Here is a 27,052-nt window from a genome sequence, read left to right as displayed (position 1 = left end):
ATCCTTTTTGAGGTGTGGCGACCAGAACTGCACACAGTACTCCAAATGAGACCGCACCATCGATTTATACAGAATGGAGGGGGCACAGCTGCAGTCACCCAACTAGGGTTGCCAATCCCCAGGTGGGGGCAGGGGATCCCCCAGTTTGGAGGCCCTCCCCTGCTTCAGGTTCATCAGAAAGGGGGGGGAGGGGAGGGAAATGTCTGCTGGGAACTCTGTTATTCCCTATGGAGATTTATTCCCATAGAAAATCATGGAGAATTGATCTGCAGGTATCTGGGAGGGGGCTGTTTTTTGGGGTAGAGGCGCCAAATTTTCAGTATAGCTTCTAGTGCCTCTCCCCAAAATACCCCCCAAGTTTCAAAAAGTTTGGACCAGGGGGTCCAATTCTATGAGCCCCAAAAAAAGGTGCCCCTATCCTTCATTATTTCCTATGGAAGGAAGGCATTGAAAAGGTGTGCCGTCCCTTTAAATGTGACGGCCAGAACTCCCTTTGGAGTTCAATGATGCTTGTCACAGCCTTGATCTTGGCTCCGCCCCTAATGTCTCCTGGCTCCACCCCCAAAGTCCCCAGATATTTCTTGAATTGGACTTGGCAACCCTACACCCAACCCAACACGTCAGGGAGTCGACCAGCTTGTTGCAAGATACGTCCCAAGGATGGCTTGCTTTCGGGAGGAGTCTGCGCAAGGCTTCCCTAAGGGTAAAGTAGGTTGGCTAAGAAAACCCTCCTGCCGGAGCACGGTGGCTGTGTGGGAGAAGCAAATGTGCTGCCATGCTTCCTAGCGAAACTTGACACGTCTTCAACCCCAAAGCAGCCATACTGCCCAATTCTAAACCCAGAGGGTTCAACCCCATAAAGTTTAATTGGGCGTCAGGACTGCCACGTTGTTGTTGTTGGGAACCTGCATGGACTCCTCTGCCCAGAGTTAAGCCACGAGAACACACACTTTTAAGTAACTGTAGGATTGCAGCAGCCCTGCTTCTGGAGAAGAACACTCCAGCCCAAACAATGTCCATCTGAACCTCGAGGTGACCAATCACCTGGGCTGGAAACAGAGCGGTCCTCTGCATGTTGATGACAAAGCTGTGGTCTCTCAGGGCCTCCGTAAGTCATCTGTAAGGACTTGCGAATCTGATCCCGGGAGACCACCTCAACTAGCATGGTGACTGGAAAGGGAGAATGGTTCAACTCCCTGCAGCCACAGAAAACTATCGGGGGAAAACTAGAACCTTAGTGAAGAAAACCCCAAGGGGAGGACTTCAGTCCCAAAGGCAATATTGAGAATGAAGTCTGTTATACGCAAATCGAAAAAAATTTGCAAGGGCCCGGAGCTATAGGAACGTTGAAATATGCCTCAGATAAATCTATGGAGGCCATGAAGTCTCCCCACTGGAAAGCAGCCATGATGGCCTTCAGGGTCTCCATTCTGAATTTCCTGGTGGTGCCTATACTTAATGTGTGTTAATTCCAGGATGACCCTAGCATCACTGTCCTTTTGTGGACGATAAAGAACACTGTGGTTGTTCCTGAAAGAACACAGCTCTTATGTCCGGCTGATATAGAAAAGCCAGCTGGAGAGGATTGTGTTTGAGAGATCAGTTCTTGGGAACTTCCAGGAAAATGAGAGCAAGTACACTTTCCCCCCAGCAAGCTGGGTACTCACTGTATCAACCTCGAAAGGATGGAAGGCTGAATAAACCTTGAGCCTCCCCAGGGCCAGGCAGGGATCACAGGGCCCAGATGTACTGTGGGGAAGCCTCCCAGGGGCCTGGCTGGCTGGCCAGAATTGCTGCAGGGCCTGGAAAAGTTACTGTTACAGTTCAGGTAAGTTTTCCCCTCATTTCTTTATTTCCCCTTCTTTCCATTTCTTCCCCCATTTCTTTGTTTCCCTTTATTCCCATTTCTTTATTTCCTTTCCTTTTCCCCTTTATTTCCCTTTCTTCCCTTTGTTTACCTTTATTACCTTTTCTTCCCTCCATTTCATTTCCCTTTCTACCCCCTTTCTCCCTTCCTTCCTAATTTTCAAAAAGTTTTTATTAGTTTCAGAAAAGGATAGGAATGGGGAATGGGAGAAAAAAAAAAAAAAACCCCACAATACATTCTGGTATTATTTTGCATAGGAATACTTTCAAAAAGCTTAATTCTACAATAATTTTTTTACATAAATTGTCCCGTATTATTTTGTCTCAACTGCACAGAATCTATTTTCAAATTTTATAGTATACACCTTTTGTTAAAATTATCTAGTAATTTTGACAATTCCAGTAAAGATAAATTTTATAATATAAAATACAGGGGGGAAAAAATAAGAAAAAATAAGTTCACATCAGAGAATCTTAAGAGTTTTGGTTATCTAACCAGACATAGAATTTCATCCAATATTTTCTTGCTTCTTTTTTAGATTTCCCAGCTAACAGCTGGGATAAGAAGTTCAACTCTGCTGTTTCCAGAACTTTTCCTACCAGATCCATTTTCATGGGGATTTCCTGAGATTTCCATCTCTGCGCCAAAAGGATCCTAGCTGCTGTATTAAAGTGCGCCAACAAGTGTCTCATCTCTTTGGTATAGTCCTCAGGGAATATATTCAATAAAAATAGTTCTGGTTTGAAATGGATCTGTGTCTTCATGATCTTCTGTAACATTTCATGCACCATTTTCCAATAGTCTTTCACAATCTCACATGTCCACCACATATGGTAAAAGGAACCAATCTGTTTAGGACATTTCCAACACCTGTTGGACATATTAGTATAAATCTTACACAGTTTCTGTGGGGTCAGGACTGCTGCTGGAGTAGGTGGGTGCCTTCAAAGGTCTGCTGGGAGCAGCTGCAGTTTCTGCATGGAGGGAGGGAAAGGTGGCAGGGAATGGGGGGCGGGAGCCAGCTACTACCAGTTGTTTTCACTTGGTTATCCCAGATGGTGTGACCAAATATGCTAAGGAGTGTGTGACCTAATATGCTAATATTAGGAGATGTGGTCTAATATGCTACTGAGTTCCCGCTGGGCTTTTTCTACAGAAAATCCCTGGACTTGTGCATTTGCCTAGGGCGGCAGGCCGTGTGTGTGCGCGCGCGCCAGATTAGGCTATCCCCCACATGCCTTCAAATAGAAAAACAATTATTTGCATTAATTTTGCTGGTCTGAATCATTCTCCGTTGGCAGAGCACTGTTTTTTTTAGTTGATAATTTTTTATGGCCTGTGAATGATGCTATAAATATCCACATAGCCCTTGGCAGAAAAAAGGTTCCCAACCCCTGCCTTAGAAGCTTGACCCTGTTTGCCGGAGAAGAAAGATGACCTATTCTTTCTGGATTTGAGCTGCCACTTCCCTTTAAAGGGTTTATTGTAGCCTGGCCTGGGATCACGTCTGTAAAAAAAAAAAAAGTTACAAAAAATGGTTAGCACCATTGAAAGAGACTGTTGCCACTTGAGCTCTTGTTGCTGGGACTGCATCCCAATACCTGGTGCTGTTCACATTGGCCAGGTCAGAAGCCCAGGAGATGGCTGCTCTAGTGAACGGAGAACATGTGACCGAGGCACTAAAGGGATTGTCCAAAGTATCTCAGGAACCCTTTGAAGGACCTGTTCTGTCCTTTGGCATGCCATCTGTGCCCATGGGGAGCACTGAGAAGGATGCAAAACAACTGACAGGATCATCCATTGCTGGAAGTCTGAATTTCTTGGAAGCTCCTGGTAGGAGAGAATAAAACTTCACAAAAAAGAAGATTTAGCTTTAGGTTTCGCTGGCTGTTCCCATTGGGCTTCATCACTGAGTGAAACCCCAACTGATAGAGGTACCCAAGGTGGATTTATTCCTTGACTGGCAGTGATTTTACCAGAGCCCTTGGGAAATTCAGCATCCTCATCTATTATCCCATTTGGGGTATAAGAGAGGTCCAGGATTGCCAAGACCTTCAATGAGAGTCTAATATAAAGCTCTTGGGGAAACAGCCTGGCTACTCCAGCAGTAGGTAAAATCTCTGCCTCTTCCTCATATAATTCAACTTCTTTAACAGAAGAGAAGGCCGAGGACTCACTAAACAGTCACTAAACAGAGGACTGCAATCCCCCGAGGGCCTATAAACTTTCATTTAGCTCTGAATACTGTGGGGTCAAGGATGACAAGAAACATTTTCTGTGGTTTGTGACAGCCGTGGGTACTGTTGGGGAGGTTCTGGCCGTCTAGATCCTAAAAAGCCCTAATATAGCACTGACCTGGCTAGGCCCAGGCTACTCTGACCTTGTTAAATTTCAGAAGGTCGGCCCTGACTAGTATTTGGAAGGGAGACCTCCAAGATATACTGGGGTCATGATGCAGAGGCACGCAACGGCAAGCCGTCTTTGACCGTCTCTTGTCTTGAAAACCCTGTGGAGTCGCTATAAATCAGCTGTGACTATATCATACGTATAGCATTTGCCATAAACCCTTCATGTTGCATTCAGGTGAGTTTCAGAAAAAGAAGAGGGAAGGAATCTGCACTGGATGCAATTCAGAGCCCAGACACTTGCGGAAATTTTTTTTTGACATCAGGCCACGATTTAATTTCCCCGATTGACTTCTAAATGTGGGTCAACCCATCGCTACTAAAAAATTGCACACCTAATTTTCAGTATTCACGGGAGTTCTCAACACACCGTATTTTTTTACAAAGGGATGGCTCTATCGATGCTATGCACAGCCAGAAGGAATCCCCCCCCATTTTGCTCATGTCGAGTTAGCTGAAATGAGAAATTTAAAATTTTCCAATTCAATTAAGACAAAAAAACTTCAGAGGGATGGTAAATTATGAAGGAGCTCACATTTAAGGTGTTTGGAGAGAGCGTACAAGAATGAGTGACTGATCATATTGCTATTTGGATCAGACTGTGGAACAGCTACACTACATCAGAAAGATCAGTTTATGATCCCTTTATTTTACCTTACTTTCCACTACCAAAGAATCTACAAAGACCCAAGGCAGATAACAACATGCAGAAAACTTTAATGTGGTTTTTTTTACAGCATAAAGATACAATTATGAACTTGGGGGGGGGGGGAAATTCTGTAATTTGTCAGTGTAGTGCCAACTTTATATTTTAACTCAAACCTTTGGCAGCAAAAATATGACCAGAAAGATTTACGGAGCAGTACAATTCTTATATATAAAACTATGTGTGCTAGTCGTATCTATGAATTGACAAGCAAATATGGCACAACATACAGAACTCTTTTGATAAGAGCAAGCCAATTAAATGGTTATACACTAGAGAAAATCGTATTGTAGGTGTGCTCATAGTTTAATCATTTATTGTCTACATTAGTAATTCTGATATTCCCCCAGATATCCAGTTTCAGACCACAAAGCTTTGTTATTTTCACCCATCAGTATGAACCCATCAGTATTACACTAGCAGTTTTTAGTTGCATTGACTATACAAAAACCCATTTATGTGAAGTGTTCAGTTCTTAACAATATGCACTTCGTTTTCAAATATAACACCAGTATTCTTTTTACTCCATCGTGCGCTTTATAAAAGAATGCAGAAAAGAGGAGCCGCTGATAACTTATCCAGTCTCACTTCTAACAACGCTGAAAGACGTTCACTGTTTTAGATTTTGCAGCTCTTGTGGCAAGTCACAGCCAACGTAAACGCCATTGGATAAACTGTAGTCCAAGAAAGCATTAAAGCAAGGATCCTGCCCCAAAAGAACAAAGATTGTAACAACTCTTCCATCTTTATTTTTAACCAAAAACAAAATGATGTGAAAGTTTAAGATCTACTTACTATAAATATCATAGACTGCTAAAGAACAAGAGATTAGGACAGTACTTGCAGCTGGATTTCACTTTAATATTTTCCTGGTATGAAGATTTCCTCCCCCCCCCCTGCCCCCGGTATAGCTGATTATTCATATGGATCCCTTAATGCTGACAATGTTACTGTACAAACAGATGCTAAAAGTGTTACACAGTTAAATTCATGGTTTTTTTTTAAAACTTATATACATACAATGCAATCCTACGCATGTTTTCCCTCAACACTATGTAGACGTTCCTCCTACTATGATCAATAGGACTTACAGGCTTGAACAATTCAGTTCTAGCCAGAGAAGTTCCTATTTCCTTAGCTGTAGATTTCAAACTGCTTACTAATTGAATAAAATGTGACTCCCAACAGGTAACAGTCACATGGTCAGGTTGCGTTTCATTTTCAATAGCCTCGCACAATGTATACAGTTTAACTCAAAACATTAAGAACTCTATTATGAAGGCAGATAGTATCAATTTGTCTATACTACGGATATATACATCTCTCAAGGGTATATTTATTACATTCTTAAATTTATTTGCAATATGAGATATTGCATATATACTACCATGAGCGCCCTCCCCTGCAGCTGGTTCACCTCTGCTGTCTTCCGCCTTGGTGCTCTGACCTGGACAGGTTCCCAAGGCCTCCGAATCAGGCTTTCAAGCAAGGATTGAAAGCCTGATTCTGAGGCCTTGGGCAATACAGGCCTCTTCCCTGAAAGCTCACCAGACTTAGTGTCTTCTCATTCCTCCTTGGCCTGATTTCGGAGTCCTCTTTTTATTCTCTGCCCCCTGACCTGTACTTCACCCCCTTTTGAGCCTGGGCCAAGGCCACCCCATTCTTCCTGGTCTTTTATCTGGCCTAGTCCGAGCATGTCCCTTCTCCTTTCTCTTAGTCCATGTGCTTGTCATTAATCTTTAACTGAGAATGCTGGCCAGCTGCCAGTGATAATAAAAGCTATTGTATGGCAGTGTGTGTAAGTACAGCTGAGAGATCCAAAGATTGTCTGGCAGCCAGAAGTTCTAGCTCTTTTAGCTATGAGATGGCTTGAGCCAATGTAAATATCCCCTAAAAGACACTTTATACTACAAAGACAACAGAAATTGAACCCCCATGCTGAAAATTAACACCGTCAACAGAATGTCTTACTTTGGTCAGCACATGAGGATTTCCTACTATAATCAGCAGTGCCTTGGATCTGGTAATTGCCACATTAAAGCGCTTTGGATTAGTAAGAAAGCCCAAAAAGTGTCTGTCCTCTTTAAATGAGCTTTCATTTGACCGGACCTAGAACAGAAACAGCAGCATTAGATCCCAAAAGTCAAGATGGTTGCAGGCCATTCTGTAGAAATGAACTTTTGTAAAAGAAAACCTACTGCTTTTCCTATTGCAATAGTATAGAAAACTGTACCTGGATTACTCCTTGAACAAAGCAGGAGTCAAGTGGCACCTTTAAGACCAACCAATTTTTATTTAGAACATAAATAAAAAAAATAAATAAAAATTCTAAATAAAAATTGGTTGGTCTTAAAGGTGCCACTTGACTTCTGCTTTGTTCAGCGGCTTCAGACTAACATGGCTGCCAGCTTGGATCTAGATTACTGCTTGTAGGTTAAAAAGGTAGGATTCACAAACTGCTCTCTCATAGACAGACATACAGTATGCACAACTCTCCCTGCAGTGTCTTGCATTACTAGTTATTGTGGGTGTGCACCCTAAACTGTTCAATGTTGGACAGTATTTTACTAAAGTCACCGATCTGGGGGGGGGGGGGGGGGGGGCAGGACTGAAAGTGTTCTGGAAGCCAACTAACCCCCATGCATAACTCCAGTTATGTTGGCGTAAATGGCACGGGGTCATTGCAGTGCCCTGTTCTTTACGGCTGCCAGTGGAGGGGTGCGGTGGCTGGTCATTGGTGCAACTGAGGCAGACTCCCGTGGCAGTGGAGTTTGGGGGTGGTGTTGGGAGCACGGCTAGAGTTAGTTGGCTTCCTGAGACCTTTCAGCATGCAAACTGCGGGCTCAGCCAGTCCCCTTCCTCCCTGCGGCAGCCAAGCACCCAATCACGGCCCCCCAATCCTACAAAAACATCTGCTTGGGCTTCGCACAACTCTTTAGGCAGGGCCTGTGGAGTTCCCTGCCATGCAGACTTACAGCGAGGGGCGATGCATTTTGGTGGCGGGAGACGCACAGAGATGGCACTTAGCAGTACAGCATGAACACTCTGACATCCAAGGAGGAGAGTGAACTCTGTACTTTGTGGCTGAACTCCTGCATTTCAGAACCCTAACAGGTACCCCACACCTTCAGAGGCTCGGCTCACGGGGTACCCTTGGCACTGACAGGTAAGCACGAGCAAGCTTCCCAAACTCGCTCCCCATCTCCCCTCCCTTGACAGCATCTCCTGCACTCCAGCACTGAACTCAGGTGTGGGGTGGCCATGGCCACTTGGTACCGTAGGAAAACTTCCCCCAGAAAGTTTTCTGTGAGATTACCTGTCCTTTGCCTGGTTCCCACTCTCGGCAGAGCACGGTGAGTCTGGGGGGGGGGGGGGGGAGGGGTCCGGCGGCTGCTCTGCTGCATGTAGGGATGGTGAGGGACGGTGGCTCAGTGAGTAGAGCATCTGCTTGGTAAGCAGAAGGTCCCAGGTTCAATCCCTGGCATCTCCAAAACAGGGTCCAGGCAAACAGGTATGAAAAAACCTCAGCTTGAGACCCTGCAGAGCCGCTGCCAATCTGAGTAGACAATACTGACTTTGATGGACCAAAGGTCTGATTCAGTATAAGGCAGCTTCATATGTTCATATGTCATATGTAGTGAGCCAGCTCAGCAACTGTGTTTTTAAATCATTCCCTTGCTGAGACACAACCTTGCACTGCAGCTGCCACAGCTGATAGACTGCAAGCAATCCAGGAGCACTCCAACTCGGGACGGTGAGCGTGAGTCGGCTGGTTCCATCATGTGCCTCGGAGGGGAGAGGGTCAAGGCAACACCCCCCCTCCCAGGAATGCCTCTGCTGGCCCTGTCAGTATAGGACATCTGAGACTGGCATGACATTCTTGCCCAGTTGCCATTGATCTGTTTAACTTCCGTGCAGGTGGAAATTCAACAGAGAGGCTTCTGGGTGCTTTGAGTCCTTTCCCCCATGCACCCCACTCAGCCAGCTGTTCCAGCCAGTCATGATCCTGGGCTAGGCTTCCCAATCCCCTGATCCCAGAGGGGGATCCCCCGGTTTTACAGGCTTCCCGCCTCCCCCAGCCAGCTGGCCAGCGGGGGAAGCCCCGCCCCCACAACCATCATGCACCTCCATGAACAATTCCCATAGGGAATGATGGGGAATTGATCCGCGGGTATCGGGGGCTCTGGGGGGGCTGCTTTTTGTGATAGAGGAACCAAATTTTCAGTATAGCATCTAGTGCCTCCCCCCAAAATACCTCCCAAGTTTCAAAAAGATTGGACCAGGGGATCCAATTCTAGGAACCCCAAAAGAAGGTGCCCCTATCCTTCATTATTTCCTATGGAAGGAAGGCATTTAAAAAGATGTGTAGTCCCTTTAAATGTGATGGCCAGAACTCCCTTGAAGTTCAATTATGCTTGTCACACCCTTGCTTTTAGCTCCGCCCCAATGTCTCCTGGCTCCACCCCCAAAGTCCCCAGATATTTCTTGAATTGGACTTGGCAACCCTATCCTGGGCCTAGTGAGGCCTGCAGGCCCCAGGGAAGCCTGCTTAGGAGTTACTGGGAAAAGCCTACATTTTCCAGGATCCCCTCTGATTGGATAGCGAGGGTTTGGAGGGAAATAGGCTCAGAGAGGGGTGCGGCCTGGGAAGAGAATATAAAGGCCAAGCCCAGGCAGTGGGCATTCTTTTCCTAGGAGGCAGAGCTGAGGAAGAGCTGCTGCCAGGGAGAGACCCTCACCCTCTGAGGTAGGGTGAGTAGGCCCAGGTCTGACTGAGACAGTTAGGGACAGTAAGTTTAGACACGTTAGGGCATTTGTTTATTTCCCCTACCCCTTTACTGTTCAATGCACCTAGTTTATTTATATTGCATTAAAATAAACCTTGTTGTTGTTCACTCTGCCTGGTCCTCACGCCTATTATATGGCCTAAGCTACAGGAGGCATGAAGGGCTTGGGAGGGAACTCTGGGCCTTCTAAAGGGGAACCTTTAACCCAGAGTGGTGGCGGCACTTGGTAAGACCCCCTTGAGTCGTGATACAGCCCTCCTCTGGAAGTGGAGGCTTGCGCCCAGCAAGGCTACCCCACTTGATTCCAGTGCAATAACATAGAATCACAGAATTGGAAGGGACCTCCAGGGTCATCTAGTCCAACCCCCTGCACAATGCAGGAAACTCACAAACATCTCCCCCTAAATCCACAGGATCTTCATTGCTGTCAGATGGCCATCTAGCCTCTGTTTTAAAACCTCCAAAGAAGGAGAGCCCACCACCTCCCGAGGAAGCCTGTTCCACTGAGGAACCGCTCTAACGGCCAGCTTGCAGAGACGAAGGGAGACTGTGCCTTCTTGTTTGTTGAGGTAGTAGAGGGCTGTGTTGTCCGTCAACACGGAAATCACCTGGCCTCGAATCAGATGTTGGAAGGAGTGGAGCACGTATTGTATGGCTAAGAGTTCTAGAAAGTTTATGTGACGCTGCTGGAGGTGTGGCTTCCAAGGCCCACTATGCACCCCATCCCCACAGGGAGGCATCTGTTGTGATGGTTTTGGACGGAGCCTGACGTTTGAATGGGGCTCCCTGCCCCAGGTTGCGATCTGACTCCCACCATGTCAGGGAGCGAAGGACACATGGCGGTATGGTGAGTTTGCGAGACTGAGAATGTCTGGATGGATTGAATGTTCGTATGAACCATACCTGCAGGGGATGCATGCGCAGCCGCGCATGGAGCAGGACCGATGTTGTGGAAGCCATGAGCCCCAGCAGTCTTTGGACCTGGAGTGCTGTGGCTACCTGCTGCAGTCAGATGGTTCATATGAGGATCTGGATCGCCCGGGTCCGGTCTGGTGGCAGGAATGCTCTGCAGTGCGATGAGTCCAGGATCGCTCCTATGAACTGCACCCGCGTGGATGGTGCGAGATGTGATTTCTTCAGGTTGACTTGGAGCCCCAAGTCCTGCAGGAGCGCCATGGTGACCTGTAGATGTTCCTGGAGTTGCCAAGGGGACTTGGCGACCAATAACCAGTCATCTATGCCCGGGAATATTAGTATGCCCTGTAGATAGAGGTGTGCTGCAATGACTGCCACAGTCTTCATAAACACTCTGGGTGTCATGGAGATGCCAAAGGGGAGGGCAGTATATTGGAAATGCTGTTCCCCAATGGCAAATCGGAGGTAAGGACGGGATGGATGGTTAGATGGAAATTCGCGTCCTTGAGATCTATGGTGGTCATCAATGCATTCTCCCAGAGGAGAGTTAAGATGTTCTGCAAGGTTACCATTCGAAATTTCTTGTAGACGATGTGAATATTGAGAGCTGAGGTCCATGATGGGGCAAAGGCCCCCATCCTTCTTGGGAACAGTGGAATACCGGGAGTAGAAACCATGATGAGGAGCGGGTCCAGTGACGGATTCTATTGCAGCTTTTGTAATGAGGTTTTGTACTTCCTCCAACAGGACAGGTATTGTAGGCGTGATGATGATACCGGAGGGAAGAGGAATTTGAAGGAATTCTATGTGGTATCCTTCCTGGATGAGCGCAAGGACCCACATGTTGGATGTTATCCTCTGTCAGGCAGGTAAGTATGGGTGAAGGCAGGTTGGTTGGCGTATGGGCAAGGTTTGGAGGGTAAAGTCAAAGACTCTGGTTGGTTGGCTTGGTGCCCTTGTGTTTGGACTGTTGCTGGCTGGGGCTGAACTTGTTTAGTCCCTTAGGTAGGTCTCGATTGGCTATGTTGTGATCTGGGAGACCATGGTTGCTCTGGGGATAGTTTGGAATATGGCCTCTTGGACCATGATTTGGACCATGGTTTCTGTTTCTGGGTCCTGGAGGATGTAGAGACTCCTAAGTTTCTATACTTTTTGATGTTCTTATCCAGTTCCTGGAGAGCCATGTCGATGGTTGAACCGAAGAGGCCTTCTTCTTCAAAGGGTAGGTCCTCGACCCAAGCCTTCGTGTTGGGCAAAAGTGCCGTCGCTCTAAGGCAAGAATGGCGCCGGAGGGTGACTGCGGATTTGAGCATTTTGGCTGATATGTCCAAAGAGTGTTTAGCCACGTTGACCTGATGTTTTGCAACCAACATCCCTTCCTTCAACAGACGTTTGAAGTCCTGACGCTTGTCCTCTGGAAGCAGCGAGGAGAACTGTGTGGCCTTTTCCCATAGGCCATATTGGTAGCGGCTCATACATGCTGTATAGCTGGCAGTTTCTATGCCTAGCACACCTGTTGCATAGAATTTCTTGCCCATCCCATCTAGCTTCTTCCCTTCCTTGTTGGGAGGTGAGGAGTGCATCTTCTTGCTCTTGGAGGAGGATGGCATCACCACTGAGTTTGGTTTAGGGTGGTTAAAGAGAAACCTGGCATCCGCTTCTTGAATTTCATACATGTGATCAATCTTTCTGGATGAGATCAGTGTGGATGTTGGCTTGTCCCAAGGCGTTTTTGCAGTTTGGAGCAGTACGGAGGTCATGGGAAGAGATATTGGTGTCGAGGCATCCTTTTGTACGATGTTGAAGACTGTGTCTGTTATCGTAGGTTTTGGTTGCGATATCAATAGCGAGAGGGTCTGCTCCATTCGCTTGATAAAATCGCTGTAGGCGGTGAGATCTTCGGAGGGAGAGATGGAGCCTGCCTCCAGAGATAGCTGAGGTGAGGAAGTCTCCGTGCTTGTTTCGGGGAGCTCCGAGTGGTTGGACTCACCGTCTGAGTCAGCAGACGTCGCTTCGCCTTCCGAGAGCTCCGGAGATCGAGGTGGGGTGCTCAGTTTCAGAGTCGACTTCGGTGGCGGTGGGGTGCGTTCACGTCTGGACGTCTTTAATGCCTATGTCCCGGGCACTGGGCAATCTTGGTCGTGATGTTTTGAATGATATGACATCATGGACGAGGCATCCCAGTCTGGGTAGTGCTGAGGCATCCATGGAAAGGGGAGCATGGGATGCGACCCATACATATAAGGCCACTGAGGTGGATCCCAGTGTGGCGGTGGAGGTGGTGGTTTTGGAACTTCAGATTGCTTAGGGTCCGGTTCCGGAGTGGGTCGGTCCAACGGTTTCGGCGTCAAAGGGGTGTCCCTCGGTACGGTGTTGGACGGAGCTGGTTGTATAGGTTGCTTCGTGTTCGATCCCGATGACGTAGATCGGGAGGACTGTTGGGTGAGATCGATTTCGAAGTCAGACAGACTAGTGTCTTGAGTATCTCCCTTCCGTCCTGCTAGCTGGTGGATCGGGGAATGCAACAGTTGAAGGGGTGGTATCGTCTCCGGTGCTAGAATCGGTCCCAGAGGCGATGGAGATGGATGCGAGCTTCGAGCAGAGTCTTTCATGCGTCGTCTCTCCTTCTCCTTCTTTCGCTCTTTGTCCTCCCTGCATTTCTTAGCAGGAGTGGAGGATTCCAATTCGGGCACCAGGGTTGAGCATTTCGGCACCGACCGTTTGGTATTGGATCAAGCGGTAGACATAGCAGCCGAGGCGAGCCCGGAATCGTGTTGCAACAGCGCCAAGGAATGCGCGGAGAGTGCAGATTCCATGAGGGCTGTTTTAAGTCTTGCACCACGGTTTTTCCGGGACTGCTTAGAGAATTTTGCACAATGAGTGCAGGAGTCTAGGCGGCTGGCTTCCCCAAGGCACAATAGGCAAAGTTCGTGTCTGTCCAGAGGGGGGATCTTACTGCCACACCGTTTCCATCTTTTGAAGAACCCCCAAGGTTTTCCCATGCGGTGGTGGAAAATAGTCCTGTCACCCCAAGGGACGGGTTGGGTGGGTGGGGTCGCGTCCCCCAACCAGGGAGGTGCGCTCGGGTAAATAGATCTTACCCCATATCACCGATGTTCTTTTCTTTGTTTTTAGGCAAAAAGGGTAGACGAAGTTGGAGAGAATGAGTACCGACGAGCAGTTTAAGAGGGAACTGATCTATGCGGCGGTCAGAGGAACTGGCGGGATCCTCGTGCCCGTCCCAGTGGGCAGGTGTGGTGGGGCCCGCATGCATGGCCATTGGGAAGGGTGTGAAAATCCTTCTATAATAGGCTTTGAAGTACCGATCGGAACCGGCGCAGGCGCACTATATCCCATCGGTGTGAAGCACAGAGACCACAAAGAAGATCTGAGGGGGTATCCTTGGGCCAAATGCATACCCTCAGCTTGACCAACCTCATGGGGTTGTCATCCTGGAACAGAGAAGAGGGGAATCATGCAATCTACTGAGGGGGAGTGGATAATGGAATGAGTGTATGGCTGAGGCTCCTAACTCTCTGTCTGCTCCAAGGCAGGGTTCCTGTGGCACCTAGGGATGGGAGCATCTGTGCATATAGCAGGGGATGACACTGAGTCACGGGGGTTCCCAGAATCAGTGTTGGGGGGAGCCATGGCAGGTGGTGGACTCGAAGTATTTTCTGGGAGCTTGCCCATTGAACATGCTGGCATGCAGGGAAAGCACATGACTATGACCATATGCCTGTAATTGGCATGGGTCTCTGTCAGGGGGCAGGGTGGGAGAGGTGATTGGCCTCTCTGGAGCCATCTCTTTCTGCCCCCGACTACCATGTGTGACAGCACCTGCCCCAGGACTGGCCAATTATGTTGATCCAAAGTGCCCTTCTCCTCCTGCCACCCCCACCTTGACAGTACGCCAGGAGGCCCTTAGGGAGCCAGCTAGTGGTGCTTGAGTTTCATGGCGGCTGTGCGCTCCAATGCAGGCATAACTCAGGATTGCTCTGCCCGAAACTCAGACTAAATTTAGTAAAGCTAACTAGAGCTAAAAAACTGAATAAGCTTTCCACAAATCAGGGCCCACCATTGCCAGTTTTTGTAATATTTAGCCAGCACGTCTACCTGTAATGGTCACAACCAGAATTTGAGCCTTGTGTTATCTCCTAGCCTCGTGGAGAGCAAGTTTGGTGTAGTGGTTAAGTGTGCGGACTCTTATCTGGGAGAACCGGGTTTGATTCCCCACTCCTCCACTTGCAGCTGTTGGAATGGCCTTGAGTTAGTCATAGCTCTGGCAGAGGTTGTCCTTGAAAAGGCAGCTGCTGTGAGAGCCCTCTCCAGCCCCACCCACCTCACAGGGTGTCTGTTGTGGGGGAGGAAGCTAAAGGAGATTGTGAGCCGCTCTGAGACTCTTCGGAGTGGAGGGCAGGATATAAATCCAATATCATCTTCTTCTTCTTCTTCTCCTTACACTTATTTCAGTGCATGCAAATGAATACACATACAAAGTGCCCTGTTACGTACTGTTGATATGAGGATCACTAGGAATTCCTGCCCTTGAAACTCCTCTACAGATCCAACTTTGATGTCTGTCAGTTCTACGCTATGCAACAGAAGTCTGATTTTTTCTGCCTGAAATAAGGACAAAGTAAAAATTACTTTTAATTTTCACATTCACAACTAACGCTTTAAAGCATTCCATGGTCTGAAGAAAAGAACAGTTAAAGATTCCAATTTCATCTTGTTGAATTAATTTTCTAGTACAATGGAGGTAGCCAAAAAGAGAAATAATGCAAGAACCACCACGCGGGATCAAACTAATGGTCATCTAATCCAGCATACTCTTTTGACACAATGGCAAGTCGGATGTTTCTGGAGTGCTCAGAGACAGGGAACGGAGACCAAAACCTCCCCAAACGCTAGCATTCAGATAGTTACTCCTCATGAACATAAATGTTCAATTTAATTACCATGTCTAATCGACGCATACACTCCATTTTAAAAGCAGTTAAACCAGCAGCCATCACATTACCACCTCTGGCAGGTCCATAGCCACAGGAGGGGGGGCGGCCCCTCTATTGAACCCCCCTTTGACTAGTGTAGCCCCTGGTGGCCCCCCAACTCCCTGCCGCTCTTGCGGCCCCCATTCCCCTCCGCATGGCGCCTCCCCCTCCCTTCCTCCTTCCCACCCCATGAAGCGCTGGCTCCTCCTGGGGCTCTTTTCAGCCTCCCCGTGCCAATCATGGGAAAAGCCTCGTGGGGTGGCTGGCGCTCCTCTGCCGGCCCTCCAGCGCTTTTCGGAGCTTTAGCGCTGGGGCCGTGGTGAAAGGAAGCACCAGCAAGCCCTGCAAGAGCGCCCGTCGCCTCCGCTGCTTCCTCCCTACCTCCCTCTCCGGATCACGTGGCCGGATTTTCTGGTTACGGGCCTGACCTCTGGTAATTTCAGTAACGAAGTTTCTCTTGCTTGTTCTGAATCTCTCAGAATGTTCATGATTTCTAGCATTATGAGAGAAACTTCTTTACCCACCCTAAGTTTTATAAGCTTCTCTTCTATTGCCAAGAACTGTCCATTACATGCACACCATGGTTTCCCAATATGGTGCTCATGGGCACCATTGTGCCTGCTGATACCTTTTCCGGTACCCAATAAGTATATTTACAAAGTGCATGAGGGCAGGTGGTGATTTTGCCCAGCAAGGTTTCTGATTGGCTATGCAGATTTTTAAAAAACATTACTGTGGCCACCACAGCACAAGGATCTTCACTGCGCAACTGAAAGTAAGCTGCAGCAGCCATTTGTGGCTGGCTTCACCTCCTGCAGCAGCCATTTTGTGGCTGTGCTCACCATGCCGTATCGGAATTCTAAAGGGGCCCATGTTATACACTCTGCTTTCTGTTTTAACCATTTTCTCATCCACAAGAACTGTCCACATGTTCCACAACCACTAAATATACTCCAGTGTCTTTGATGAGGGATTACTGATGAAAGATTGTTGAAAATTGTAGTCCAAGTATATAAGGCATACCAAATTGTCTTTGTCCGCCTGTTTACTAGTCCTCTCAAAGAATTCAGAAAGGCTGGACTAAAACATCTTACAGAAGACATGCTAATTCTCTCTTAGTGAGATTCATTCATAAGAATTTGAGTAGTTTTTACCAATTTCCCTAGAAAAGACATTAGGCTAACTTGTCTATGATTCCCTGGCTCTCCTCATGGTATTTTTAAAACTGATGTTACCTTTGCAACCTTCCAATCCTCTAGAATTGGCTGGCTGATTTAAATTGTTTCTGGCAAACAATTTAACATCTGACTGAAGAACTTTTGGGTACATGACATCCAGACCCATCCCCACCAGATTTCCCAAATGCCAACCATTTCTGTATTCTCACTGAACTCTCATCACTCCAGCTCTCCTATTAGTTTAGCTAGAGTCCAGTAGCATCCCAGAGACTAACACAATTTTGAGGGTATAAGATTCTGAAACAAAGCTTTCTTCGTCAAAATACATCAGCTATGACTTGAAAACATAGACCTCAAAATCTTGTTGGTCTTTATGGTGCTACTAGACTCAAATCTAGCTGTTCTACTGTAGACCAATACATTTAACCTAATGAAACTACCTTAAGTTACAGGTTTATAGTATCAATATATTGAATATCTATATTTTTCCTTCTCCAAGCACCCTCAGGGTGCATATATCCCCCATGACCATTTGCTTAAGCACCTGCAGATGCTCCAAACAGATCACAATGCTATCACTTAAAAAAACAAAAAATGGGGGAGGAGGGGGATTACCTTGCTGAAGGCCTTGAGTGCCTATGAATCCTGGAGGGAAAGATTCTGGGTACAAGTACGTATGCAAGCATACACATATCCATTTCATGTAAAGTTGTGTTTTACTGTTAGAAAATGACTATTTCTGCTTGCAAAATCAGAGACAGAATCCACACATTGAGAAACATGAATATATAGGGAAAAAAAATCACTTCTAACGTGAAAAAGTTATCAGGTTGTGAACTGGAAAACGTCACAACTATTTAGCTGCTTTGTTAGACCTAACTGAAAAGATTTGCATTTAACTTTTATAACTTTACAACTCTTTACGTTTGTCACACTTAGGTTTCACGATATAGCATTAAAAAGCCCTTAAGACACTTTATGGGAGACAAAAACAATACAATATACAAAACATCAACAGAAACATGAATAAAATCCACAATATCAAGCCCATACCTGCTTACGATATGGTGTAATTACTCCAATGTCTGTTTCTGACACTGTGTGGCTGAACCTCTTAGCGAGAAGGCAACAATATCGTACTATCTGAACTGCTTCCACAGGGTTGAACCAAGAGGGATTGTGGCCTTCGCGCAGTTCATTGCCCTGCGTTAAGGTGGCAGCAAACACAACCCATCAAGACCAAGAGAATTCCAGAGCAGCCATGCTGTATCAGGACTAATGATATTTCTAGTTTATTTTTGCTTAATTTTACAACGCACATCCTGTTTTATAGTCCAAATGGCACTCCATGAGAAATCTACAATACAATTTTTTTATATATATATCACCAAGCAGGTGGCAGAGTTCTTGGTTCTAGTAGTGAAAAAGATAAGAACCAAAAGCAGTAGGGGTATCAGATAGGGGACAATTTTGCTTTATCCTTCTGATTAAGACTTGATTGTAGCTATGTTCTTTAAGTTGTTTGTACTAGAAAAATGCATGAGGACTGTTTACTTCTATCTTGGCCTGTATTTCTCTCTCTCCCCCCCCCCCCCTGCAATAAAGCTTGCCTTTAAGTAAGACAATACAAACAAAAACCAGGAACAGTCCCCTTAAAAAGCTACATCTGATTACCTCATAGAAGCTCAATAGCTAATGTGCTCTTGAAAGCACATTCCATAGCATAGTCAACTATCAAGAAGACCTTACTCCTAGGGAGTTAAACACCCAGCCTATCAGTGACATCTAACAAGGGCACGCTCATGTGGCCTGCACAGCACCTCCCAAAAAACAGTGTCATGACAAAACATTAGTTGGTTAAGAGGCAGGCAGGAAAAAACAGATTGCTTACCTGTAACTGGTGACTTTCTAGTGGTCATCTGTACAGTCATATATGGGTACTGTGCCCATAAAGAAGCTCACCTCAGAGTTCCCAAAGCTCTTGAACACCAGAATCTCGGTGCACGTCCCTCCATCCTGGGAGCAGGCAGGCAGTGCGCATGCCTGAAGCTGAGGGAAGGTGCCAACCTGCTCAGTTCCATCTGTCACTGGCGGTAAGTCCCATCAACAAGGTAAGTAGTTAAGAGATCTAGCAGTGAGATGGCCGGGCAGGCATGTGTGATTGCACAGCTGACCACTTGAAGATAACTTGTTTCAGGTAAGCAACTTGTTTTCTTCTTCGTGTTCTCTGTGCAGTCCCACACTTGGCTGACTAGTGTTGCTCAGACAGACTGGATGGTGGGTGCTGGCAGATCGTAACAGCCATGCGGCATGTGAAATGTATTGAAAACAAATGGGGGTTAAGCCCAACTCATGCTCATAGAATGTAGTGACCAATGTCAATATTTAAAACAATAAACTATATTGTGATTTATTCCACAGGTTACCTTGAGAAATAGGTCAGAAAAAGATGGAGCAAAGCACCATCTGTCCAAACAATGTCCAAACTCTCAGGTCCAAAGCATAGTGTGAGCCACAAGTGGCTTGAGAGGACCACACGGCAGTCACACAGACGTCATCAATGGATGTGCCACCAAAGGGAGCAGCTTATGTAGACACAGCCCTGGTGGAGTGGAGCTCCAAGTGAGTGGGCAGAGGTTGCTTTGCCAACTCATAACAGAGGGAGATGGTAGAAATGATCCATTTGGCTAGCCTTTGCAAGGAGATTTAGAGCCTTTATTAGGCTTTCTATAAGACACAAAGAAGTTCATGCCATTTCTGAAGGGCCCCATGCAGTCAAGATAGAAAGACAAGGTATGAAGAGAACACTGGATGTCACCAGCAGGTTGAAAAAAATGTAGAAGAACCATGGGCTGCCAGAGACGGAAAGAGGATACCATTTTGGCAGAAAAGAAGGGTCTGGAACCACCACATTTCCCTTGTGCAACATTATGTACAGAGGATCAGAAGAGAGCAGTAAGGACACTTGTTCTTTTGGCAGATGGTATAGCCACAAGAAAGGCTGATTTCCATGACAGGAGATGGAGAGGTGTCAGGGCCACAGGCTCAAAGGGCTTTCCCATGAGTTCGGAAAGGACCAGAGAGACTCCATGGAGCCACATGGGTTTCATTGGAGGGTGAAGAGACATCTTTGTCAAGCTATGGAAAAAAAGAGTACCACAATTGACTTCATCATGAAAAGTGGATATTAGGGTTTGTAGAATCTTTCGGGCTCAAGTGCCGTGTTCTACTGGAGAAAGTTTTTCTTCTAGACGTTTCGTTCTCAGCTGCGGAGAACATCCTCAGTGGCGTTGCAGCCGAGCAGGCGTTCTGACCTTCTTGGCTGCTGTGCATTGAGTGAGGCCAGGGCTGATGGAGAGCTGCTGTTTCTCTCCACCACACCCCCTCTCACCACACACCCCCCAGCCTAGAAATAGCAGCTCTCCAGCAGCCCTGGCCTCACTCAATGCATAGCAGCCAAGAAGGTCAGAACGCCTGCTTCGGCTGCAACGCCACTGAGGATGTTCTCCGCAGCTGAGAACGAAACGTCTGGAAGAAAAACTTTCTCCAGTAGAACACGGCACTTGAGCCCGAAAGATTCTACAAACCCTAATGATGATGCCAGCCGTGAAAACCTGAAATCTTTGAAAAGTGGATATTGCTGCTAAGGGCACTTTCAACAACAAAAACCAATATCTGAACATTGAAGAGAAACCAAATAGGGAGAAAAAATGGTAGAGGTGTAGCCTCTGGTTGACATACTTCGTTTTCAGCAAAGCAGTTTCTACTTAGCCAAGTAGGTATGGCCTGGTACTTGGCTTGTGAGCATTGTCCAGGACATGTTGAACTTGGGGAGAGAAAGTCAAGGTTGAATGAGCCAGGTTGTGAGGCAGAAGGAATCCAGGGTTGTGATGAAGAACCCCGTCATCTTGCTGTGAGAGAAGATCCTGAACCAGTAGCAATTGATGGTAAGTGTGGTGAGACAGCTGCAAGAGGATTGGAAACCATGGTTGTTTGGACCATCACGGCACAACCAACATGCAAGTCGTTCAATCCCTGATGATCTTTTGAATCACATGGGGGATTAGAGAAAAGGAAGGAAACGTGATGAAGATGCGATGTCCATGGGTGTAAAAATTTGTTTAACAAGTTACCTAAATTAATATATCTATGGCTATTAATATATCTATGGTTCCCAGTAGTAATGTATGGCTGTGAGAGCTGGACCATAAGGAAGGCTGAGCGCAGAAGAATAGATGCTTTTGAGCTGTGGTGCTGGAGAAGAATCTTGAGAGTCCCTTGGACTGCAAGAAGATCAAATCAGTCAGTCCTAAGGGAAATCAACTCACACTGTTCCCTGGAAGGTCAGATGCTGAAGCTGAAGCTCAAATAATTTGGCCACCAAATGAGAAGGGAGCACTCACTGGAGAAGATCCTGATGCTGGGAAAGACAGAAGGCAAAAAAAGAAGGGGACAGCAAAAGATGAGATGGCTAGACAGCATTACTGATGTAAGAAACACAAATTTGAGCAGACTTCGGAGGTTGGTGGAAGACAGTCAGATTTATTCCCATTTATTTGACTGGATTTGATACCAGTTCACACCCTGCAATTTTCTTAATACTTTCCTCTTCTTTAGTTGAAGGAAGGGCAACGGTCTGGCCAACCTTGTCCTGACTTCATCTACAGACTTAGAAGGCAGGTTTAAGCCCTATGCAAGAACGCTGAGAGCCTCGGAATGTTCTGCCCTTTCACCTCCTTCCTGGAATACACATTTGGGGTAGACTGCTAAGGTAAACATCTGTTTCCTTGCTCTGTATACTTCTAGTAAATGATTATGTAGAGCAGAATGTATAAAATAAAATGACCACCACTGTCAAGAGAGCAGCAGAGACATACTGGTGTGAGAACATCAACCCTGAGTCGTGTGGCATTCCTACATTTAGTTAGGAATCTGGAGATTATTTTAGCTTTTCTTATTCTGATTTTAAGTCCCCCAAAAGGACCAAGTCTTTCAATTTGTTCTATATATCACGGGTGGCCAACGTTAGCTCTCCAGATGTTTTTTTGCCTACAACTCCCATCAGCCCCAGCCATTGGCCATGCTGACTGGGGCTGATGGGAGTTGTAGGCAAAAAACATCTGGAGAGCTACCGTTGGCCACCCTTGGTATATAGAACATGCTGCAAAGTCTTGTGTGGCTTCAAAGCTGTCAAAACATCATTTTCGTCAAGAGATATTTGTCAATACATTTAGTCAGATATTCCTATTTTGTTAATACACTTCATAGATATGTTTTATGTTTTTGTAATTATAGTTTAAGATAATAACATATTATCTTCATCTCCGACAGGAGATGAAATGTCTCTGGTTCGGGAGGACTCGTCTCAAAGAGATGAAGGATTGGCTGCTATTTTTCTACCGGGTAACGGATCAGAGTTGTCCACTGTGATGGTGACAAGCAGTATGGACTGTCTGCCAGAGTCTCGAGGCGGCAGGAGGAAGGTGGCGGGCCTAGCTTGCCTGGGAAATTATAGATGTTTGTATGCAAATGCTAGGAGTGTTCGAAGTAAAATTGGTGAATTGGAATGTTTAGTGTTGGGAGAAAACATAGACATTGTGGGAATTTCAGAAACTTGGTGGAATGAGGAGAATCAGTGGGACACGGTGATTCCTGGATATAAGTTATATCGGAAGGATAGGGAGAGAAGGGTTGGAGGTGGGGTGGCTCTGTATGTCAGAGAGGATATACGGCCCAGTAAGACTGAGGTCAGAGAATTAGATTCCCTTTTAGAAATGCTTTGGGTTGAAATAGAGGGTCCAAAAGGAAATTTAACTATGGGAGTTTGTTATCGCCAACCAAATCAAAAGAGAGAGGACGATTATAATATGATGGAAGGCTTAAAGATAAACGTAAACACTGTGTCGTAATAGGTGATTTTAACTACCCGCAGATTGATTGGGACAATATGTGTTCTGGTCGAGAGAAAGAGATTGAGTTTCTTGATGCTCTCAATGACTGTGCTATGGAGCAGATGGTCTCAGAACCTACCAGGGGTGGGGCGATCCTGGATTTGGTCCTAAGTAATGCCCAAGACTTGGTGAGAGATGTAAAAGTGATTGCGCCGCTTGGGAGCAGTGACCATAATGTTATTGATTTCACCGTTGTATAAATAGGGAGTTGCCCCAAAAGACCGCCACAACCACGTTTAACTTTAAAAGGGGTAAATTCACTGAGAAGAGGAGGCATGTGAGGAGGAAACTGAAAGGAAAGGTAGATATGGTCAAAACCCTTGGGGAAGCTTGGGGACTATTTAAAACTATAGTCCTAGAAGCTCAGATAAAATACATACCACAAGTTAGGAAAGGCACAAACAGGCATAAGAAAGGCCTGCATGGTTAACAAACAAAGTAATGGAAGCTGTAAAAGGTAAGAAGGACTCCTTTAAGCGGTGGAAAACCTGTCCAAGGGAGATTAGTAAAAGGGAACACAGGCTGTGGCGAATCAAATGCAAGACTGTGATCAGGCAGGCAAAAAGGGACTATGAGGAGCATATTGCAAAGAACATAGAGAACAATAAAAATTTCTTCAAATATATTAGAAGTAGGAAACCAGCAGGGAGGCAGTGGGGCCCTTGGATGACCATGGGTAAAAGGATTACTGAAGGAGGATAGGGAAATGGCTGAGAAGCTGAATGAATTTTTTGCCTCCGTCTTCACTGTGGAAGATGAAAACTTTTTGCCCACCCAGAACCACTAATTTTGGAAGGGGTGTTGAAAGACCTGAGTCAGATTGAGGTGACAAAAGAGGAGGTCCTACAACTGATGGACGAATTAAAAACTAATAAGTCACCGGGTCCGGATGGCATACATCCGAGAGTTCTGAAAGAACTCAAAGTTGAACGTGTGGATCTTCTAACAAAAATCTGTAATCTTCATTGAAATCTGCCTCCGTTCCTGAGGACTGGAAAGCAGCAAATGTCACTCCCATCTTTAAAAAGGGTTCCAGAGGAGATCCGGGAAATTACAGGCCAGTCAGTCTGACTTCAATACCGGGAAAGTTGGTAGAAAGCATTATCAAAGACAGAATGAGTAGGCACATTGATGACACGGGTTATTGAGGAAGACTCAGCATGGGTTCTGTAAGGGAAGATCTTGCCTCACTAACCTGTTACATTTCTTTGAGGGGGTGAACAAACATGTGGACAAAGGAGACCCAGTAGATGTTGTTTTACCTTGACTTCCAGAAAGCTTTTGATAAAGTTCCTCATAAAAGGCTCCTTAGAAAGCTTGAGAATCATGGAGTAAAAGGACAGGTCCTCTTGTGGATCAAAAACTGGCTGAGTAATAGGAAGCAGAGAGTGAGTATAAATGGGCAGTTTTCACAGTGGGGTGCTGCAGGGCTCGGTACTGGGTCCCATGCTCTTTAACTTGTTCATAAATGATTTAGAGTTGGGCTGTGAGCAGTGAAGTGGCCAAGTTTGTGGATGACACTAAATTGTTCAGGGTAGTGAGAACCAGAGAGGATTGTGAGGCACTCCAAAGGGATCTGTTGAGGCTGGGTGAGTGGGCGTCAACGTGGCAGATGCGATTCAATGTGGCCAAGTGCAAAGTAATGCACATTGGGGCCAAGAATCCCAGCTACAAATACAAGTTGATGGGCTGTGAACTGGCAGAGACTGACTGAGAGAGAGATCTTGGGGTCGTGGTAGATAATTCACTGAAAATGTCAAGACAGTGTGTGTTTGCAATAAAAAAGGCCAACGCCATGCTGGGAATTATTAGGAAGGGAATTGAAAACAAATCAGCCAGTATCATAATGCCCCTGTATAAATTGATAGTGCAGTCTCATTTGGAGTACTGTGTGCAGTTCTGGTCGCCGCACCTAAAAAAGGATATTATAGCATTGGAGAAAGTCCAGAAAAGGGCAACTAGAATGATTAAAGGGCTGGAACACTTTCCCTAAGAAGAAAGGTTGAAATGCTTGGGATTCTTTAGCTTGGAGAAACGTCGACTGCGGGGTGACATGATAGAGGTTTACAAGATAATGCATGGGATGGAGAAAGTAGAGAAAGAAGTACTTTTCTCCCTTTCTCACAATACAAGAACTCAACAACAACAACAACAACAACAAATTTTATTTGTATCCCGCCCTCCCCGCCGGAGCAGGCTCAGGGCGGCTAACAACATGGTTCGGAGTTAAATTATACAAGTGAATAAAACTACATTAAACATTATCAGCATTTACTTAAAATCTGATTAAACTTTAAAATTAAGTTAATTTTAAAAGTGCTAGTGCTATGTTTACTTTTTCTGATGGCGGTTTCCTTCGCAATTTCCATTTCGATCAGGGAAAGCCAGTCTGAAGAGGAAGGTCTTGCAGGCCCTGCGGAACTGTTCTAGGTCCCGCAGGGCCCGCATTTCCTCTGGAAGTTGGTTCCATAGGCTCGGGGCTACAGAGGAGAAGGCCCGGTTACGGGTGCTTTGCAGCTTCACCTCTCTCGGTCCGGGGGACAGTCAGCAGGTTTTTCCCGGCTGACCTCAGTGCTCTCTGGGGTTCATATGAGGAGAGACGGTCCCTAAGGTAGACAGGTCCTCGACCATATAGGGCTTTAAAGGTCATGACCAGCACTTTGTAACGAACCCGGTATGTAACTGGCAGCCAGTGCAGTTCGCGCAGCCCAGGCTGTATGTGCTCCCATTTAGGGAGTCCCAGCAACAGTCTAGCCGCTGCGTTATGCACCAGTTGCAGCTTCCGGGTTCGGCACAGAGGCAGCCCCATGTAGAGGGCATTACAGTAATCCAGTCTCGAGGTGACCGTTGCATGAAGCACCATTGCCAGATCTTGGCGCTCTAGGAAGGGAGCCAACTGCTTTGCCCGCCTTAGATGGAAGAAGGCTGACTTGGCAGTGGCTGCAATCTGGGCCTCCATTGATAATGCAGGCTCCAGTAAAACTCCCAGGCTCTTAACTCGGTGCGCCGCTTTCAACGGCGCCCCGTCGAAGACCGGGAGAAGTATTTCCCCTCCCCGAGCGCCCCGACCCAGACAAAGGACTTCTGTCTTCGCTGGATTCAGTTTCAGCCCGCTCTTCCTCAACCAGGTTGCCAGATCCTGCAGGGCCCGGTCTAAATTCTCTGGGACGCAGTCAGGCCGGCCGTCCATTAGCAGATAGAGTTGGGTGTCATCTGCATATTGATGGCACCCAAGTCCATGTCTCCTGGCAATCTGGGCAAGGGGGCGCATGTAGATATTAAATAACATTGGTGAGAGAACTGCCCCCTGAGGCACTCCGCAATCCAGTGTGCGCCTCTGGGACAGCTCGCCCCCAATTGCCACCCTTTGTCCCCGATCCTCGAGGAAGGAGGCAAGCCATTGTAAGGCAGACCCCCTCACCCCTACATCGGCGAGGCGGCGGGTCAGTAGCCGATGGTCGACCGTGTCGAACGCAGCCGACAGGTCCAACAACATCAGCACCGCCACACCGCCCCGATCCAGGTGCCGTTGGAGATCATCTACCAGGGCGACCAGTACTGTCTCCGTCCCGTAACCCGGGCGAAAGCCGGACTGGCAAGGGTCTAGGATGGAAGCGTCATCCAGAAAGCTCTGCAACTGCGACGCCACTGCCCTCTCTATAATTTTACCTAAAAATGGTAAATTAGAGACCGGTCGGTAGTTTGCCAATTCGGCCGGATCCGCTGTACTTTTTTTTCAAGAGGGGACGGACCAAAGCCTCTTTTAGAGATGATGGAAAGCGCCCCTCCGAGAGGGATCTATTTATGATGTCCCGTAAAGGACATTCAAGCTCCCTCAGGCAGGATTTAATTAGCCAGGAGGGGCATGGGTCCAAATCGCAAGTTGTAGGGCGTGCAGAGGAGAGAATTCCGTCAACTTCCTCCAGGCTGAGTGGGCTGAAGTGATCCAGGATTAAATCCGAAGACAGGCACGGGGCCTCGGGCTCACATACTGTATCCAAGGTGATGGCAGGTCCTGGCGGAGCGACGTGATTTTATCTGCAAAAAATTTCGCAAAAGCCTCACAGCCTATTTCCAATTCTCTAACGTTTGGTCTGCCTTGGGGCAGTGTGGTTAACTGTCCAATTATCTTAAACAATTGTGCTGGGCGCGAATTTGCAGACGCAATCTTGGCCGCGAAGTACTTCTTCTTCGCGCCTTGACTGCCACCTCATAAGACCTCATAAACGTTCTATAGGATGTTCTCGCC

The 27,052-nt window shown here is 46.7% G+C and overlaps 1 protein-coding gene across 1 annotated transcript in view; it reads right to left on the bottom strand.

Moving 5' to 3' along the window:
- Positions 1-4,969: 4,969 nt before the first annotated feature.
- The window catches only part of MOV10L1 (Mov10 like RNA helicase 1), a 111,032-nt gene continuing 88,949 nt past the window's right edge, over positions 4,970-27,052 (bottom strand). The window contains exons 23-26 of the mRNA XM_060244397.1: positions 17,906-18,055; positions 15,196-15,303; positions 6,950-7,087; positions 4,970-5,684 (exon numbers count right to left, since the gene is read on the bottom strand). Coding sequence (XP_060100380.1) covers positions 5,589-5,684; positions 6,950-7,087; positions 15,196-15,303; positions 17,906-18,055 — 492 coding nt within the window. The 3' untranslated portion in view covers positions 4,970-5,588. The remainder of the gene's footprint in view (positions 5,685-6,949; positions 7,088-15,195; positions 15,304-17,905; positions 18,056-27,052) is intronic.

The sequence above is a fragment of the Heteronotia binoei genome, chromosome 8 (assembly GCF_032191835.1).
Source record: "Heteronotia binoei isolate CCM8104 ecotype False Entrance Well chromosome 8, APGP_CSIRO_Hbin_v1, whole genome shotgun sequence".
Classification (NCBI taxonomy): Eukaryota; Metazoa; Chordata; class Lepidosauria; order Squamata; family Gekkonidae; genus Heteronotia; species Heteronotia binoei.
Note: the sequence above shows the minus strand (reverse complement) of the source record. Positions and strands in the feature narration are given on the sequence as shown.